This window comes from Zalophus californianus, chromosome 4 (genome assembly GCF_009762305.2).
Source record: "Zalophus californianus isolate mZalCal1 chromosome 4, mZalCal1.pri.v2, whole genome shotgun sequence".
Classification (NCBI taxonomy): domain Eukaryota; kingdom Metazoa; phylum Chordata; class Mammalia; order Carnivora; family Otariidae; genus Zalophus; species Zalophus californianus.
The window spans coordinates 123,155,774-123,175,367 of NC_045598.1; the positions used below are offsets into that span (position 1 = coordinate 123,155,774).

General features: G+C 39.7%; 1 protein-coding gene across 3 annotated transcripts in view; it reads left to right on the forward strand.

Annotated features, from left to right (window-relative positions):
* Nucleotides 1-19,594, forward strand: part of NKAIN3 (sodium/potassium transporting ATPase interacting 3) — a 608,438-nt gene that overhangs the window by 566,113 nt on the left and 22,731 nt on the right. For all 3 annotated transcript variants that reach the window (XM_027572733.2, XM_027572739.2, XM_035727341.1), the window contains exon 5: nucleotides 3,126-3,186. In XM_027572733.2, the coding sequence (XP_027428534.1) occupies nucleotides 3,126-3,186 (61 nt within the window). The remainder of the gene's footprint in view (nucleotides 1-3,125; nucleotides 3,187-19,594) is intronic.

Below are 19,594 nucleotides of genomic sequence, written 5' to 3' on the forward strand. Positions count from 1 at the left end.
GATGGAATTTATGTGGTCAGAATTTACAGTACATAGGAAAAAATCATTTAAATGTTCTATATAGATATGGATGGATTTAATGGAAGAGAAGTGTCTTTAAAATTACTGACTCCTTCAAAACTTTATTAAAAGCAGACACATTTGGGACTATCCTGGTATTATTTACTTTGCATGTTATTCCATCTCTTGGAGATAAGCAGAAAGCCACAGGGACTATTTCAACTCATATTCTGGGAAACCAAGAACTACACAACACTCAGCCATCAACAAATTGGTGATTAACATGATGTCTAGACAGGTTCCCATGAGAATAACATTATTAATTAAGCAGCAGTTTGGTTAATCACGATAGCAAAAGTAATTTTTAGAATAAATATTTTATTAGTGTGCCCATCAATAAAGCAAAAGTAAAAGGATATATGTTAATTCATTTGTTATAATATTGAGATTAAGGCTGGCAATTTCTGTTTGAGGGCCTAGAGAAAGAGCTAATGTTTCTAGTATGGCATGCCTTTATCTTACTGTTTCCAGCTAATGGTACCATATATTTCAATTACCTAGCCAAAATTCCTTTCTTGTCATCTATCAAGGTATTATTAAGCTCCATTAGTGAATAATTGAATTTGACAAATTTTCTGTTGCTATACATTCATCTGTTCTTTTAAAACTGGGTATCTCCCATTTCATCAGTAACAAAAATTTCACTGAATGAGGAAAGATAGTGAGCTGTAACTATAATTAAGACCCCGATCTTACTTTCCATCAGTCAAAAGACTCATTGGGAAAAGAAGTAAATATATTGGCCAGTTCTCTTCAGTACATAGATAGTAAATCTCTCCAGAAAACACAGTTAACCCAATATTTCTAGCATAATCCATAGCCCTAAAACTACAAGGAAGAAATATAAGATGATAAAACTTAAGTAAAAAAAAATATATTTCTGAAAAAATTATTCAGGTGAGCTTGCTCTCTTTTATCTCTATAAAAGAACATCTGTGGAACCTTCCAGGTTGGCGAACACTTAGGGATTTGGGAAAAGTGGTGCACTCGAGAGGCCATGGAAGCTCTGCACTTTTTCCCCACAACTTGCCCTATGCGTTGCTTCCACCTGGCTATTCCTGAATTATATATATCCTTTTATAATAAACCAGTAATCTAGCAGAAGGCCACAAGTTATATAAGTACACGAAGAACACCTTTAGTGCAGTGAAAGTGATGCATGAAAGCTCAAAGCAAATGTCAGAAAACCTACAGGAGATCTACAGCAGTGAGTGGGACCGTCAAGAGAATCCCATGACCACTGTAGGGCATAATGACTTCCTTCAGGAAGACTACAAAGAGAAATGAGCTGACCAGGTTTTGAGGACCATGGAAAACTATGTAGCCCCATTCAGCGATATGAAGGAAAGAATCACTAAATGGGTTGGAAACTCACAAACAGTGACAGTGCCCAGCACCACCTGGAGGTGATGCCGTATGCCGAGAAGAAAGATGGGGGCAGTATGGCCAAGGCTGAGGAAGAGTTCATCAAAGCCCAGACTGTGTTTAAAGATCTGAACCAGGAACCGCTAAAGGAACTGCTTATTCTTTATAATAGTCTTATTGGCTGTGACCATCTTCCAAAACATCTCCAAGTTGAGGGACATCTTCTACAAGGAAATGAGCAAACTTAACCACAATTCCTACGAGGTGATGAGCAAACTGGAAAAACAACATTCCAATGGTCTTGGTGCAGGGACCATCAAGCAGCAACAGATACTCTTTGGTCATCTCTTCCTTGGTTTGAACATCTATGGTTTCTAGCCCTCTGAGCTCACCAGTCCCTCCGCATTTTCCTGAAAGAGTGAGAGGAAATCGGTCTCAGCAAGTGAAGAAGAGCTAGCACCTGAACCCGCCCAGTTTAAACAGTCTGGAAGTGAATTCCAAATTCAGGTTCTTAATCTGCGGGCTAGTCACAAACCCTATGTAGATTGTTCTCTGCACTGGGAACTTCAGTCTTTGACACTGGGACTATCGAAAAAGTTTCCTTTCCAAATGTTATTTTATAAAGGTGAGGAGGGGAGAGACTTTAACAACAGAGAGGAAAGTAAGAACATAGACTGTATAATCACTATTTAGCTATCTATTTTTATCAAAGTACTCAGAGTAATTTTTTTAAAGATTTTATTTATTTATGTGACAGAGAGTGACACAGAGAGAAAGGGAACACAAGCAGGGGGAGTGGGAGAGGGAGAAGCATGCCTCCCGCAGAGCAGGGAGCCCGATGCGGGGCTCGATGCCAGGACCCTGAGATCATGACCTGAGCCGAAGGCATATGCTTAACGACTGAGCCACCCAGGCGCCCCCTCAGAGTAATTTTAGACTAGATGAGATGCGTTGACAATTTCGTCCTCCCGGAATTGCGGTGTCTCCGGCTCCGTAAAATAAGAATTGCCTTCTCAGTATGATAAGTACAGAAAACAATATGAAACGCTGGAAAGACTACACTCTGGCACCTGCATTTATTCAACCACTAGTATCCAAAGTATAAATGATCTCTTCAATGTCATGATATGATTAATGACCTCAAAGTTAATGTGTTTTCTTAGGATATAATTAACAAAACAATTTCGTATTTAAATAGAATTTATATTCTCAGAACATTTCAAATAATTAAGTAGATGATTGGTATTTAGTTTACAATTAACATATTTTGATGCATTTTATGGCTATTAAATCTTAAAATAGTTGTAGTAATAATGAGTGTTGCTATAAATTTCTCTCTAAATAGTCCAAACTTAAAAATATCTGAATATTTTCTCTGATATAATCTGAGTCACCTCTGAATAATCGGAGGTGACTTTAAAGCATGAGAACTGTAAATCCCAAGTCAAAATCTAAGTCAAATATCTAGAAAATGTTTCCCATTCCTGTGTACTCTTTTAGAAAGCTATTGCACTAAGTAGTAATAGAAAGGTTTACTTTAAAATCACAGCTATTATTTAAAAAAAAAAGATTTTTTTTCCTATTAAGATTCATAGGCTTCATTACTATGTATTCTTTATCTTTATTTATTGGATTATATAGGCTTTTCAATTCTGGACATTTGACATCAATTCTTAAAGTACTTTTTTTCTCCTTTGCAGTTGGTTGGTTTTGTGTATGCCTGTTATGTGATCAGTATTTTCATGGAAGAAGAAGACACCTGTAAGTACTGTTATAGCTACCTGTGGGTTTATTTTAGATGAGATATAGCTTCCAAAGCTAATCATTACAGGGCTGTGAAAGCTTTCATAGTTGGAATTTAAAATGACTGAATGCAACATGGTAAAGTTACAATCAAACGTTTGCAAACAGAACTGCATCCAAAGAAGATGGCACTAAGGATGGAAACTCTCAGTCCCGGCTGTGTGTGTGGATGCCCAGAGATGTGGAGGTCTGCAGAGTGCTGTCATACCATGTCTTAGCAACTTTTCTTCAGAGATCTAAGCATAATGTTGAATAGAATATCAGGGATTGTTTTAGCCATGATCAATCCCACGTATGCTACTGCAGAATTTCGAAATCTGACTAACAACAATGACGTCAATACAGTACATCATAGCAAGAATCATATGAATGTAAATTACGTAAAATGCTCCACAAAACTAAAAATGACAACCTTCCGGGTGAGATGTAAAAAAAAATTTTTAAAAAGAAATGCTGAAAATAACTAATGAGATGCTAAAAAGCTAAGTAGTCGTGTTGGAGCCGAATACTACCAAAGAAATAAAAGACAGATAGGACCTGAAGTTATGTGGGCAGAGATTTAGCAACATATGCCAAAGCCTGGCATTTATTGAGTGCCTGCTGATGTATAAGGCACATCTTGGTGCAACTGTTATGAGCTCATGTGATACCAAAGAAAATTTTAATTTATTTTTAAAAAAATAAATCATTATTAGATAAACAAATCACACCCAGCCATCTCAAAGATGCAGGTATATCATTGCCAATTACTGTCTGGGTTATAAAGTTGACCCTTTAAAAAAATGAGGGTGAGTGTCCAGCTAGCCATGATAACTTCTTTCTAGAACACAACTCCAAAGGGGTCTGATGAATGCTTCCCACCAAATAGATGCAGTCACAGTACATGAGCTGGAGTCCAGTTGACAATGAGACAATGACAATTTATTGAACCAGCTGGAAGAAATACGGGAACCTGAGATTAAACTCTTAGGTAGTGAAAATGTGTGAACATACTGCATTCTATCTTTTACGCTGGCTTAGGGGTATTTTTTTTTAAAAATACTAGATGAACCAGAAAGTTTCTGACATTTCAAAAGTGCCGTGGTAATGACAGCATTTCCCAGTATGAGGTTAACGTCAGAACGTATATTTTCAGGCATTCCATTAGTAGCTCCCCAATCTGACAAAGTTAATGCACAGAAAATCAGCAGCATGCTTCCAACTCACAGCTGAGATAGGCTGCACCTCCAAAAACATGAGACCTAAAGGAAATTATTAGAATGAATACCTCCAACAACAACAAAAAAATACACTGCCTGATAAATCCCAGCTGAATCCCTTATAAAGTAAGTTTGAGGAGGTACCAAATGTGCCTGTTTCTTGTCCTCCTCACTAAACTTGGAGGCTCTCAGATGATGCTCATGCTCCATCCTCCCTTACTGTGTGAGAAAAGGCAGATTAATCAATAGTGTTTTCTCTATTAGAATAAATAAAGGACTTTTCCTTGAGGCTTGTAATTTTAAGCAAAACTTGGAAATGCAAAAGAAAATGCTCATCTTCATTGGGTAAATGATTTTGACCTTTATCAGCCTTCTTTAAAGTAATAATGTTGGTGGATATGGATTATATTGCTACTGGCAGATATTGTAGTTCCACCGACTTTGGTGTCTTTAATTAGCTTAAGTTTCTCTATAGAAATCTCCGAATCAGCTATTTGAAGGCTCATCAAACTGGCATTCAAGCAGCTGCTAGAAGCCTATGCTATTAATGGTTTAATTCCAGTGTTTGTCATGAGGGCCATACATTAAGTTACCAAGAGACATCTGGATATAGTAGTTGTGTTACCATCAATTCAAACAAAACTAAGAGCCAGAAAAAGTTTTGGGTGGGGGCCCAAAACAAAATAAATATGCCCTAGACTGACTTGACACAATGATCTACTGGAAGAAAGACGACAGGGAAAAGCAATCATAAACCTTTTAGTCTGATAGTTCTCAAGTGCGTGTAATTTTACATTTTTTATTGAGAGAAGTAGAAATCAAAAGTGCAGTTATAATTAAATTGTCCCAGAGTCTTCAGAAGGCAGATGTGAGCAAAGAGAAATGTCTGGAAACCAATTGCGGTGATCTCATAGACTAGTACGATCTGTGCCAACACTGAGCTTTCAGGTGCAAAAATGAACTGCCCTTTGGATATGACATTACCCACCCGCAGTCGAAAAAGAGGTATCTTTTGATGGGTTTTTCCAAAATGTAAACCCCCAGTAAGAAAGCATTACTGGTAGCTTTTCCGTTTGTCTAAGTATACTTCTGGAAAGCTGATTCTGAAAGGTAACTGCAAATATATAATTTAATGTCACAGTATTTTGGCAGATAATGTATCGTTTATTATTTCAATTCCTATTCTAACTAATGAAAATCTCTGCATTATTCAGAATGCAAAGTTAAGCCTTGTTCTTGGACTGAAAGCTGTCTGCCAGCCTTAAAAATTAATAACAGCTACCGGCTGTCTCCTCTGCACTGCCTAAGTGGTTCTTTGGGACTAACATTTCAGCTGATGGACATCTCTGAAGGGTAAAAAATGCTTGAGGAAACATTTATTTCCAGCCACCATCTTCTTAGTTAGCTCTTGGCCTCTTCTGCTAACTATATTTCTTATAAAGCCTCTGATTGCAGGTCAAAGACAATGAAATAAAAAGCTCAAACAGGGAAGAATGCTGTTTGATGGGGTCAGAACTTCCCATCACTCATTCCAATGAAGAAGCCTATTTATATATCTCGTTTCATTTTTATTTCTTTTTTAAATAGCTATCAATCTCTACGAACACTTTTGTGAGACCAGAATATTTGGAATCTGTAATCGTAAAAACCTGTCGACATCTTGTTTGTGAATTATCTGCTGCTGAAAATGAACTTGTAGGCTTCTTACTACCTTGTCACACTTACGAAAAAGAATGTTTTTAATTCAGGGAAGTATGTAGGCAAGGCAAAAGATGCTGAAAAATAGTATTAACTTGTATAAATATTACCAGGCTTCCTGCAAGGATCTGTTGCTAACATGACGGCTTCTGATATTAGTTTGCAAATTACACCTGGGACATCTGTTTGGTCTCACAAAGGCCAGTCTTGGTTGCACACATTGAATAGTCGGAGAAAAGTGTATTGACAACCCTTAGAGTTAGTTTTTGAAAAAGAAATGAACCTTCCCTGGATGCAGAGTCAATAAATTACATTGAAAAGCTCGAAATGACTCTTTATGCAACCATTTGACCCTTGCTAGTATACTTTTGGGGAACTTCTCATTGGAAGGAAGCATGACTCTTGGAAAAACTTTCCATACTCCACCGTCCTCGAGGCTTCCTGCAGGCTGGTGTGCAGGTATTTGCCTGCCTGCCCATAAATTCCTTTTAATAGTATAAGGTGATATTACCATAGCAATGATGTGAATTGGAAATAAATAACCCTGTCTACCTTAAAAATAAAATAGTTATCAGCAAAATTTGTTTCTTCGGGAATAGCAGAGGAATTTCAATTTGGTTCAAGTAAATGATGGGGAACCACAGGCAAATCCAAAGAGACAAAGGGAAAGTCAGCTGGCAATAGGTTGCAGGAGGAAATTAGGGAATGTTGTTTTAAACAAAAGTTCACTGGAGGACAAGAAAGCATACAAAGTTGCGGCGTTTCTCATTAGCCATTAAGTGTGGTTAGTGCATTGCTGGAGCAAGGAGGGATCTTCCTTCTTTTTCTTAAAAGTGGAAGATGAAATTCCTACGTGAAAAATGTCTTTCCTTGTCAAGATAATTCTTATCTTCCTTCTTCCTGCTGATTACACAACCTGGTACATGTATGAGAGCTCCCCTTCAGTGCTTTCCTGTTCCATTTTAAAGATTTATTGATTTTTGAGAGGGGGTGGGTGGGGTGGTGTCAGAGGGAGAGAGAGAGTCTCAAGGAGAGTCCCCGCTGAGCACGGAGCCCTCGGGCTTCATCTCACGACCCTGAGATCAGGACCTGAGCCAAAACCAAGAGTCAGAGGCTTAACCAGCTCTACCACCCGGGCACCCCTCTTTTTTTTTAAGATTTGTTTATTTGTTTAGTTTAGAAAGTGGGGGAGGGGCAGAGGCAGAGAGAGAGAGAGAGAGAGAGAGTCTCAAGCAGACTGCCTGCTGAGCACGGAGCTTGGTTCCATTTTAACTGAGGTTTCCTTTATTTATTTTCACAACCCCTATCTCCTCCTAAGAATTTACTAAAGAAGCTGATGGGAGGGCAATTGGGTAGTTTGGATGTTAACTTCCCAGCATCCCTTCCTGGCTCTGTAATGTGTTCAGAAACCTAGAGGAGAGTGACCCAAAGGTCAGGCACCAGGGGAAGGAGAGGAAGCAGGAGAGGATGGATGATCCTCAGAATAGAAAACTGTCCATTGGCTTGTGAGCCTTGCAACACACAGACATTTGAAATAGAGGGACAGGAGAATTTGCTGAGTCAGAAACAGAAATGCAGGTATGATGCTTTAGTCATAGCTAACATTTCAAAGGAGTCAGAGCATCTGTCCAAGAAGCCATTAAGAATCTACTGATTCTCAAGATAAATTTCTTTGGGTCACTATATGGTGGGTTGCATCTAACTAACCTCACCACAGTTTAGATTTAGAGCCTGAAGCATCTCCCCTAATTTGATGGGAAGACTTTATCAAGTAGCTACGGAAGTACTAGCTAATATTCTTATTAGAATAGATGATCTGTGAGGCCAGGATCTTTATTTTGTTCCCTGATTTAATCCTAAAGCCTAGAAAGTGCCTTGCACAAGTATCCCATAAAGAAACGATTGCTGAATTTATATTGCTAGATTCTCAAATGGATTGCAGAACCCCAAGATTCTCAAATTTGATGAAATGATACTGCCTTACATTTAGAATTGAGTGAGATACCTGCTGCATTTACAAATATTTATGTTTGGTAAATGGCAATCCTGCATCTCTTTAACAAAACTGGATGGTTTTTAGTAATTTTGAAGGTCAAAATACAGGGAAATGGATTAAGCCTCCACTAAGCCACATCAGAGCAAGAGCTTGAGTTTGTCAATTCCTGGGCAAGATATCACAGAGGGAAGAGGGACTTGGAACGTAGATGCACTCACAGAATGAATTCAACTACAAAATCTGGCCAAGGGAACAGACTCACTATCAAAAAGTTTGAACCAACAGGGTGGTGACCTCAGCCAGCGCTGCACATGGACAGGTCAGGCAGCACAGAAGAGGATCCTAGCTACAGTGCTATGGATCAGAGACAGAATTCCAGTCCTCGGGCGGGTTATTAAGACAGTCTCCTTAATGGATTCATTAATTAACTCAACAGTGAGAATCCTTTCCCAATGTATGCATATATCAAATCACCATGTATTAAACTTTAAATATATCACAATTTTATTAATCGATTATACCTCAATAAAGCTAAAAAAAAAAAAAAAGACAGTATCCTCTCAAGAAGAATATCATAAACGCCCAAATACCCAAACCAGTAAATCAAGAAGGAACTCTCCACAGGGGCAAGATAGAGAAGCCCTTTTACTAGAAACAGCTCCAAAGTCAGCACTAAACTCACCATGAAGTAGAGCCTAGACTGTTGCCTATTTCACTAAATCAGGACTCTTATAATTCAGCCTAACTGGGGACTATCCAAAGCCATCTTTTCTAATCTCCTCATCTCCAGCCACATCTGTTTTCCTAAATCCACCAAACTCTCAGAGAGGTCTCCTCCCTCTGTTGACTCACTAACCTACATACATCCTGCAGATCTTAGCTTAACTATCTCTTCCAAAATTTGGCCATTTTTCTCTCACTCTCTCCAGGCTAGATGAGGGCACCTGTGATATATTGTTAGATGCTTGCATTGCACACTGTACCTCTTCCTTGGAAACATTAAAAACATAACTGGAATTCTTCGATCATGATATCCCCAGGACCTAGCCCATTTCCTGACATAATGGACACTTTATACATTAGATAATGAGTGAGTGTTGAATGAGTAAGTATGAATAAATGGACTCAGAGAATATTTGGGATTTCCATCGGCAGAGATGAGGGAGAAAGGGTTTCCTTCTCTAATCTGTCTCCATGTATGTGAATGACCACTCCTGACACAGGCTAGAAACTTGGGCGGACTCCTTCATGCTTCCCTCACTTCCCACATGCAATCAATCACCAAATGAGACATTGTCACCTCCCTTCAAGTAACCAACAGCCCCCACATGTTTGTTTGTTTGTTTGTTTTTAAAGATTTATTTGAGAGAGAGAGAGTAGGGGGGGCGGGGCAGAGGGAGAAAGAAACTCAAGCAGACTGCGCACTCAGCTCAGAGCCCAACGTGGGGCTCAATCTCACAACCTGAGCAGAGATCACGACCTGAGCCGAAACCAAGAGTCAGATGCTCAGCTGACTGCACCACCCAGGTGGTGCAGTCACCAACACACACACACATGTTTTTTAACATTCTTCCCAGGGACACCTTCTTCCCCATACCTCAGTGGACCCTAAGCACATCTCTGAATCTGTGCTCAAGTTATGGTTTAATTAACTGCATTCCCCACTTATAGCTGGGGATCATGGCTTACTTACCCTAAGATCCCAAGACCTGGTTCAATATCTGGAACATCATAGGAAACCAATGTGTATTTGTCATGCATACATTTGTTATACACACCCCGACATTTTTACGTTATCTTTCATATCTCTTTCCTCAGACCTTACAAGCATTTAAATTACCCATTCCCCGCACGAGAGAAAAAAATCTCATTAATTCACAATAAAGTATAAATGGTTTGTGCACTTATATTCCCTAGAAATTTTCATTCACTACTTGTCAGGAAGTTGATACCAGGAAGCAAAGAACACCTACTACCCCAGAGCAGGTTTTAATGTGCCATGTTTCCATTTGAAACGGGATGTTAGAAATTAAATGAAGGCGGTCCTAACTCTGCCAATATCTAGCTCCGTTCACATCAACAACTCGAATCACCTCTGAAGGGATCCCAAAGGCACTCTGGGCTCTAGTACTGCAGCTCTGTGGAAGATGTCCGTCCTGGGTGATTATCTCAAGGTGCAATCAAATGCATCACATTTTTTACATTCATTTACAAATGGTAAATACCAGCAGCTGTTGAAACCATCCTGATCTCTCTGCATCAGATTAATCGTCGATGGAGGGTGAAGCATAAGCTTCACCCCTTAAAGCAAGCCCTCTACACAAATGCCTGTCGAGCTCTGGAAGGCACAGTCACATCTCTCTACAGGCCTGTTTCAGGCTGGAGCTGAGGTTGGAGCTTCCAGGTTCTCACTGTTACCCAGCAGCCTACTGTGCGTGGCATGCCCTTAAGTCGAGAAGGAAGAATGCGGGATCTGCCATCCAGATGATAGAGAATGGAAGATGAGGGATTTGGGAGCCAGATATGATTATGGAGGAGCAGAGTCAGAAGTAAAAAAAATCCACACCCTCCTGGCACCCTAAGTGCACAGTGAGAAAAAAAAAAAAATGGGCTGTAAGAATTGTATGTGGATCCTGTGCAATGGTTTTGTTCTGGATTATTAGTAGGAAAATTTAGGAGCCCAGGGGAAAGAGCAACTGACAGCGTTCTGATGGGGCTTCCTGTCTCCATTTTAATTCTAAATTCAGTATCCTTACCCCAATGCTTCTCAGTGAGTACCTTGATCCCTCCTTTCTCTCCATCTGTTCCTAAGCTGTCCCTACGCTTAGAGAACTACAGGGCCGCATCCACTGGCCCCGATGCATCTTCACAATGTCACCTGTGAGCACGCTTCTCACCCATTCCAAGTCGGCACCTTCTCCAGGTCCCTTAAAAATGCAGTCTTCAAGCTCCCTACCCTCACTTTCAGGGATGAGGAAATGAAGTCCGGAGAGGTGATGTGATTCCCAGCACCTTTGTCCTCCTCTGCCCAACACTCTCAGCACGAAGACTCTGCCCCTAAGACTCTGTCACAAAGAAAACGAAAGCCAAATAGGCAGGAGTCCCTAGAAATTCCTGGAGTCTCTCTCCCATCAGGACTGTCTATATTTACCCATGATTATTTTCTTCCTGATAGAAAAAGAGGGCTTCATTCCCTCCCACATAGTCAGGCACTCTTTCCATTAATTATTCCTTCTCTCTCTCTCTCTTACTCTCTCATTCTCCCCAGCCCCCTCATCTATAACTCTCTCTTTTTCTCCCCTCTCCCTGCCCAGTTTCTTCTTCTTGCTGGATCTTTTTCCTTAGCTTATGAATAAAGTCACAAAATTAAAAAAAAAAAAAAAACAGAAATTACCCCGACCTTACCCCCACACCTGGACAGCTAGCTTTCCCATCTCTCGTGCTTCTTTCCTCCATGTTCAGACTTTTCTACAAAGTAGTCCAGACTTACAGTGTTCCCTTTCTCACCTCCTATTCACTGTCAGGCCTGCTGTCCTACATTATTACCAAAAACGCTCACTCAGAGGCTGGCAATGATCTCTTAATTGTCAAATTCACTTAGATCTCATCAAGATTCATTATAATTGATGGCTTTGGTCACTGTTGACTACTCCCTCCTTGAAAATTTTCTCTTCTGGCTCTCCCATCTCTTGAGTTTTGCCAGACAGTTCCATCTCTTGAACAGCACTTATTTTACCAATTAAAAGTGACTTCTAATGTCCTTATGCAAATTAAGCAGATTTCTGATGCAGACACAGGTAACAAAGTTTGAGTTAGTACTTACCCTGGCTAGTTTTGGAGAGATGACTTATCATTTAGTCCTTAAATGTTAATCTGCCATCCCTAGTAAATAGCTTATACTCCCACAGTTACACCAAAGCATTTTAAGTAAGAGCAGACAATAAAACAGAGGCATTTTAAAGACCAACCAATAAAACAGATGTTTATCCCTTTTAGATAACAAAATGGCACATAATATTCTCAAGAGCTACATTCTTGGACCAAATATTTAAAGGAAATCTGATTTTATAATTCCTTTAAAGAAATGCCATAAAAGTAACCAACAATAAAGGGTGCATAAGGAATACTTATCTTCATGTGTTTTTACTAAGTACTTTAGTGAGTAAGAAAAAATTTAGTGTTCCTCCTGGGAGCAACATTTGGGACTGGAAACTAAGTGAGGTATTTGGGAGTGTTCCTATAACTTGGATGCCAGCATGAAAATAAAGTAGGAGAGCAGTAAGAGAATGTGTTTCTTCTTCTGAGTTGTATGAGGTGCAAAGTAAATTAATTCTAAATTATACCTAACCAGCCTTTTAGTTCTGTCCACATTTTTTTCTCATAGAAGGAAACAAGAGCGTGTTCTCTCTCTCTCTCTCTCTCAATCTATCTCTCTCCCTCTCTGTCTCTCTCTCATGTGCTCTTGCTCTTGCTCTCTCTCTTTAATTTTAAGAAGAGTAAAAAGTGTATCCAGAGAACCCCTTTCTTTGCCACATACAGTTCAATCAACTGCAAAGCTTGTAACATTTCCCAGCCCTTTTTTGTTACAGCTAGGTATAAGCTTGTGCCAGAGACTAGCCAGCTACTCACTAGGCCCGTTTGTTTGCTCTTCTCTTGGCACATAACTGGACTGCATCCTCCACCTTCCTGCAGTCAGGTGTCCCTTGACATTGAATTCGAGATCGTGGAAGGTGAACAAAAGGGATATGCCCACTTCTAGACCTGGCCCCTAAACAATATGGTTCTTCATGCTCTTCCTTTTTCTACCTGTAAGATACAAACATAGACGCTTTGGAAACCACGTGTTTAAAATGGTGCAGCTACATTGTTGAAGGGACTGGGGTCACTGAGTCATTTCTTGGAGGAGGAGAGTTGACCACCCAAATTGAGAAGAGGGTGATGAGTGCCTTTGAGGCACGAGGCGCTGAGGAGCAGCCCAGACGGTACGGTCAGGAAAAGGGTTCCCGGGGGTGGAGACCCTGAAGTAGAAACGGGCAGGAATTCCACCACCAAAGGGGGAGCGGAACATTGCAGGTATTCCACAAAATGCCAGTGCCTCCATTGTGCCCACAAGGGTCTCGTGGAGGAGACAGCCCTGAAGCTGAGACCTAAAGGATAAAAAGGAAGCTGTACATTCCTGGCAGAAGGGGTAGCAAGCGCTGAGAGAGTCACTTCCGGGAAGACGCTTCCAACCAAAGCAAAGGCTTTGACTTCAGGACTGGTTTCATACTGGACGCTCTCAAAGGTCAAAAGGCAATCTGGACTCCCCTGGTCGGCTGACTCTGAAAAGACTAGTGAATTAAAAGGTAGCTTGTATAAGGGACTTAGTTTTAAACCCTGTGTTGAGTGGGAAGGCTATGGGGAAAATGATGAAGAGCACACCATTTTTTTACAGTGGGAGAAAAAACAACACACAGCTTGGACTTCAGTTTTGTTTTCTTTTCCTTTGTTCTATATTTGCCCCATTTTCTATTTATTCACCTACATGTTTATTTGGAAAAGTAAATTAAATCTGTTTTTTTTTTCTTACTTAAGGAAAACAAAGACTTTTAGTTGCTAGTCCTAAAGTTAAAGCCAATGTGTCATACTGACTGTACTTTCCTTCTGAGACAACAAAGATGCAAGAAAACAGGTGAAGGCCAAAGTTTCTTTAGGACTTCGTCACTGCATTTTCTGATGTCCATGAGGGAAGTTTTCTGTACAGGAGATTCTCTCTATATCGATTCAGGGTTTAAAATCACTGTGCAATTTATTAAAGTGACAACACTTGTGGGACACCTGGGTGGTTCAGTCAGTTAAGTGTCTGCCTTTGGCTCAGGTCATGATCCCAGGGTCCTGGGATCGAGTCCCGCATCGGGCTCCTTGCTCAATAGGGGGCCTGCTTCTCCCTCTCCCTCTGCCTGCCGATCCCCCTGCTTGTTCTCTCTCTCTCTCTCTCTCTCTCTCTCTCTGACAAATAAATAAATAAAATATTTAAAGTGGCATTTTTAAAACCTGGTTTTTCCTAACCTCTAAATGCTACATAGAACTTTCACTATTCCATTTATAAATCTAGTACATTTAATAATACTTTTGGGGGAATTATTTCTATTTCTTTCTATAGTGGTAGAATATACATAATATAAAATTAACCATTTGAACATATTTACGTGTACAATTAAGTGGCAATATAATACATTCACAATGTTGTGCAACCATCCCCAATATCCATGTCCAGAACTTTTTCATCATATCAAGAGGAGCTCTAGGGGCGCCTGGGTGGCTCAGTTGGTTAAGTGACTGCCTTCAGCTCAGGTCATGATCCTGGAGTCCCGGGATTGAGTCCCGCATCAGGCTCCCTGCTCAGCGGGGAGTCTGCTTCTCCCTCTGACCTTCCCCCTCTCATGCTCTCTCTATCTCAGTCTCTCTCTCAAATAAATAAATAAAATCTTTAAAAAAAAAAGAGGAGCTCTGTCCCCATAAATAATGACTCCTCACATCTCCCTCTCCCTGCAGCCTCTGGTAACCTCTATTCTGTCTCTCTGTGTTTACCTATTTACTTTCTGTCTCTGTGTATTTACCTATTCTAGGTACCTCATTTGGATGGAATCTTACAGTATTTGTCTTTTTGTGTCTGACTTATTTCATTTACCATCATGTTTTCAAGGTTTATTGTAGCATGTATCAGAATTTCATTCATGTGTAAGGTTAAATAATCTTCCATTGGACTTTCAATTACTATTTGATCTACTTAAATTCAGTAGTCTAAATTCCTTTAAATAATCTGCTCCATTTACAGTTTAAACTAAAGCCCTTTAAACATTTAACCTACATTCATGAATTCATTATAATTACCATTCCTTTGAAGCCCTTCAAATATTCACCCTGATAAACAAAACACTCACTAGTTTTTGAACTGTTCCAACAAATCTAATAAATCTAATAAAATAAGCCTATACATCTACTGAATCTCAAATTTTCTTAACTATTACACAAATATAATAAGGTTTCCCCATGTCTTTCAACCTAAAATCACAAGTGTAAAATTAATTATCCAATTCAAAATTTGAATTGGTTTTACAGGGTGAATCTGCCAGACCTAATAGAATCTGTCTGATTATGTTAAGAATCACAAAGATTGTACATACCAAGTAAACACAGATGATCCCCATGATTACAAAATCCTAATCTGTACTTCATAAAAGAGTTTTAAAACTGTGGAATTGACTTCCTTTGCTATCTCTATAGTCAATTCCTAGTGTTAGCAATGCATTTCTCCAATAAATAAGCATCTCAAACAATTTAAGTTTGCTAACTGCTGAGGGATTTTCAGCTGGCAAGCAGGACCTAAATTCCACTAATGGATTTATGGGGCTTTTTTCTAATAGTTGGTAGAACAAGAAGAGATCTCATTCCATACCTTTCAAATGTGATTAGTTTAGCAGCCCACAACACCAGGACTCAGATGACATTAGATTTCAGGATACAGAAGACTTTGCTCCTATTAAGAGTCTCTTTTTGGTTGGTTTTATACACGCTAATTCTTTAAAATTTTTTAATGTCTTTCCGTGTGACTCAACAGACATCCACGTACTTCTTCCAAACATATCACCTGATGGAATTCTGTGTTCATTCTATATTCTAGGTGGGTTACCAGTTCTTGTAGACATTTAAATAACTTTAATTGGATTCTTCCATTCTCTCATATCTCCTCTTGTTCCAAGGTCACTGACCTGTCAAGATCCAAAAGTATTTATAGTCCAGACTCAGCACATTATTGTTTAATTTTAAAGCTTAATGAAGGTTAAATAGCTAATTCTTTATTGATTCATCCATTCAAGAAACAGTTATTGAAAGATTTCCGTGTGTTAGGCCACAGGGATACATAGATGAGTAAGGCTTGGTCCCTTTCCTAAGAGATTTTATGTTCTAATAAGTGAGCCAAACGTGTAAATAATTACAGAACAGTCAAGTGCAGATAATGATCTCTTTAAAGTAAATCACATGCACAGAAAAAATAAGCAGAGCTAATTGTGTCTCAGAGCACCAAACATGGCTACTCAGAGCATGTGAACGTGGTCTTAAATGAAGAATATTACATCACCAGGAAGGAAACAAAGAAAATACATCTTAAATATTGGGGAAAATATGTCAAAAAAGCTTGGGAAAACCACAGAATATTCAAGAAGGCCTAAGGAAAACCTGAATTACACAAGAAGTGGTGATTAATTGGGTATGTTCAGTTCACCAAGTGAATGGCGGGGTCAGCTTTAAGGGACCTTGAATTCTGTCTTACACCAGTGATTCAGAACCTATTTCATATTTCAGCACTCATAGAGAAAGCTAACATTTATAGGGCACCCTGTGGTAAATAAATTGCTTTTCTCCCAGCAAGAAATGACTGGCCCAGAATGCTAGCTACCCCAAGCTACACACACACACACACACACACACACACACACACACACACACGCATGCACATGAGGAAATGAGGGAATTGATATCTCGTCACATCTGTACCTACTCAGGTCACACCAGTTGGGATGCTCTGCTAGATGATGTGGAGTCAATAAATGGGTTTAATCTTGGGAAGAATATGATCAGATTCAATTTTTTTGAAAGAGGAAAGGATTTATAAAAAAGATCTCCAAAAAATGGCATTTTTTTGGATAGAGATTGTCCTGGACAAGGAGAAACAAAAGTAATAATAGAGGCCATCAAAAATAATAATATTCAAGGGGAAATGTCCAGAATTGTAGGAACAAACGATAAAAAGGAATTACAGAGAGTCTTCAAAGTTAACAGATATTTTTGACTTGATTGGCTAGATTTAAACGAAAATGATAAAAATTTATCGGGGAAAAAAACTGGATAACTAAGAAAAAATTAATTAGGTAGGGAAAAAATGATAACTGTTTAGGCAAATTCTGAGAACTGCTTTTAGCCGTTACCTTTTTGAGCATTAGTTTTCCTCTCAGCCATTCGAGGCTACTTTATTGGCCCCAGAGAGATTTTAGAAATGCATTATTCCATTATTTAAAAATTATCTTAAAGTAGGAAGCACCTGTCAGCACTGATTATGGGAACATCTGATTCCTGAGATCTAGACCCAGGAGAGCAACAGAATCTAGAAAGGCAGCCAAATACAAATGAAAAGGGAGATGTTTTCAGGATTTTCTTTTTTATCTTTCTTTCTCTAGAGTAAAACGGTCCTCCAGATGAGCCCAGCAGTAATGACATGGAGGCCTTCAGCCATCAGTGACTCTGAACAGTGATTGAAAAATTACAAAACTTTGAAAAGGCCTTCAGTAAAGCCAAACAGTAGTTAAGAACAGTGAGCAGTCATTCCATACCACTAAGATTAACTAAAGGGTTAAGAGTGGATCTACTCAGGACGCCTGGGTGGCTCAGTGGGTTAAGCGTCTGCCTTCTGCTCAGGTCATGGTCCCAGCGTCCTGGGATCAAGCCCCACATGGGATTCCCAGCTCTGCAGAAAGCCTGCTTTTCCCATTCCCCTGCTTGTGTTCCCTCTCTCTGTCAAATAAATAAATTAAATCTTAAAAAAAGAAGAAGAAGAACAGCTCTACTCTAGCAAAACAGAGCGCAAAGGAAGAAAGGAAAAAAGTTATCTACTGTCTTTCAAAATAGGAGAAAAACAAAACTAAAACGTGTGTGCGTGTGTTGAAGGGGTAGGCTAGCGGAAGCAGATGCACCACAGGCATCTTTACAAAGATGGCACAACTCTTGCAGCTAAGAGCGAGGCGAGAAACCGCAGTAATAGATGATTATTATCAGAGTACCCTGTAGGGACACTGCAGCTAAGTTCCCCTGCAGAAGAATCAAAAACAAAATACTAAAGACGGGCCATGGGATCCTTACAGAATGACTAGAATAAGCATATCACTGCATCCAAAGGAGTAAAGCCGAACACATTACGAAGAAGTCGCTTTGAGCACTTTGCACCAAGGGGATATATTATCTACAAAGAATCCCACGGAGTGACATGAAATACCGAGAAAAATAGAGATCTCCCCTCAGGGTTTGTGCTACTGCAGGGGGTGGGGTAGAGAGTAGAGAATAAAAGCAGTGCCAGTCAAAGCTAAACAAATGGTGATGGAGATGGTCACGTGTGCACTGGGCAGGGCCTGTGCTCTAGATCCACCCTCCGGGACTACTTAGCACCAGCCTTGGCGAGAGGGAGAGCAATGCTCCCAAATGACACTCAACTCCACAAACTCTATTTCCACTGAGCTTTATTTCCTTCCTTGCACCAGGTTTTTATACAGGGAAGCATACCTTTCCAGAATTTAAAAAAAAAAAAAAAAAGTTCAGAGAAGATGAAACGTCAGGCTACAAAGTGTGGCAGGCTAACCGCGTTGCCCTTCTCCAAACTAGCCGCTCTTTCCAAATAGGAGAAAATCAAACTAGACACAAATTCAGTGGTAAGTTCCTCAAGGACAGACACTCTTCGGGAGAACGGGGGAAGAGAATGTTGGAATTCTCACGAATCATGGTTATCCTAAGCTAACCGAAACTTCTGGAATTTCAGAAATCAATACTTGATGGGAATGTGTCATCAGAATAAGATAAATGTGCAAATAAGATCAGTAACAGCCTGTCATTTGCTGTATGCTTTCTGAGTGCAATCCTCCATGGCCACTGTCTCATCTAGGACAACCACACCGTGAGGCGGTCACTGTTCTTATTTTATAGACGAGTACACTGAGGTTTCCCCCAACTCACATGACCTGTAAGATGTGGAACTAATACCTGACCTAGATATTTCAAGTACCAAAGTCCATATGCTTTCCAACATGCAATTATGCTTTTCTTTCCAACAAAGATAACAATCAAATTCTTCATAAATAGGTAAAGAAAGAGATATTGGTCACTCACTAGATTAAAACCAGAGCATTCATGTTTAAATACTGAGTGAGAACAGAAATTTCTTGCACACTGTGGAGAAAAATAATGGGCTAGCCTATTAAAATTTAAGTGGAGACAGGGAGTCATATATAATGTAATAACATCGAATGATCTTGCTCCAAATCAATTGTCTTGTTTTATTTAGCACAGAACACTAAATATGCAAAACTTATCATTAGCATAACAGAATCTGAAGATCCAATTCAAATAGTACAAAACTGTTAAAACAAACTTCTTCCCTATGCTCTCCCCCCACAAACGAAGTGACAAAAATGTGACTTTCCTTATTTTCACAAAACCAGACTTCACATTTCTTCCCCATGGTAGTCACATCCAAGAAGACTCAGCCATTTCAGTAATTTCTCAGCCACCTCGGCGAGGAGCTCAGGGAGGGCTGTCCTCCCAGCCCTGATTCATGAGGTGAAGGTTGATGTGGTGGCGTCAACTGTGAGGGGCAGGGCTGAGCATCCACTGAACTGAGCAGTGATCCCACTGTGGCCTCAACTGTCAACCAGGTCTCACTCTTGGC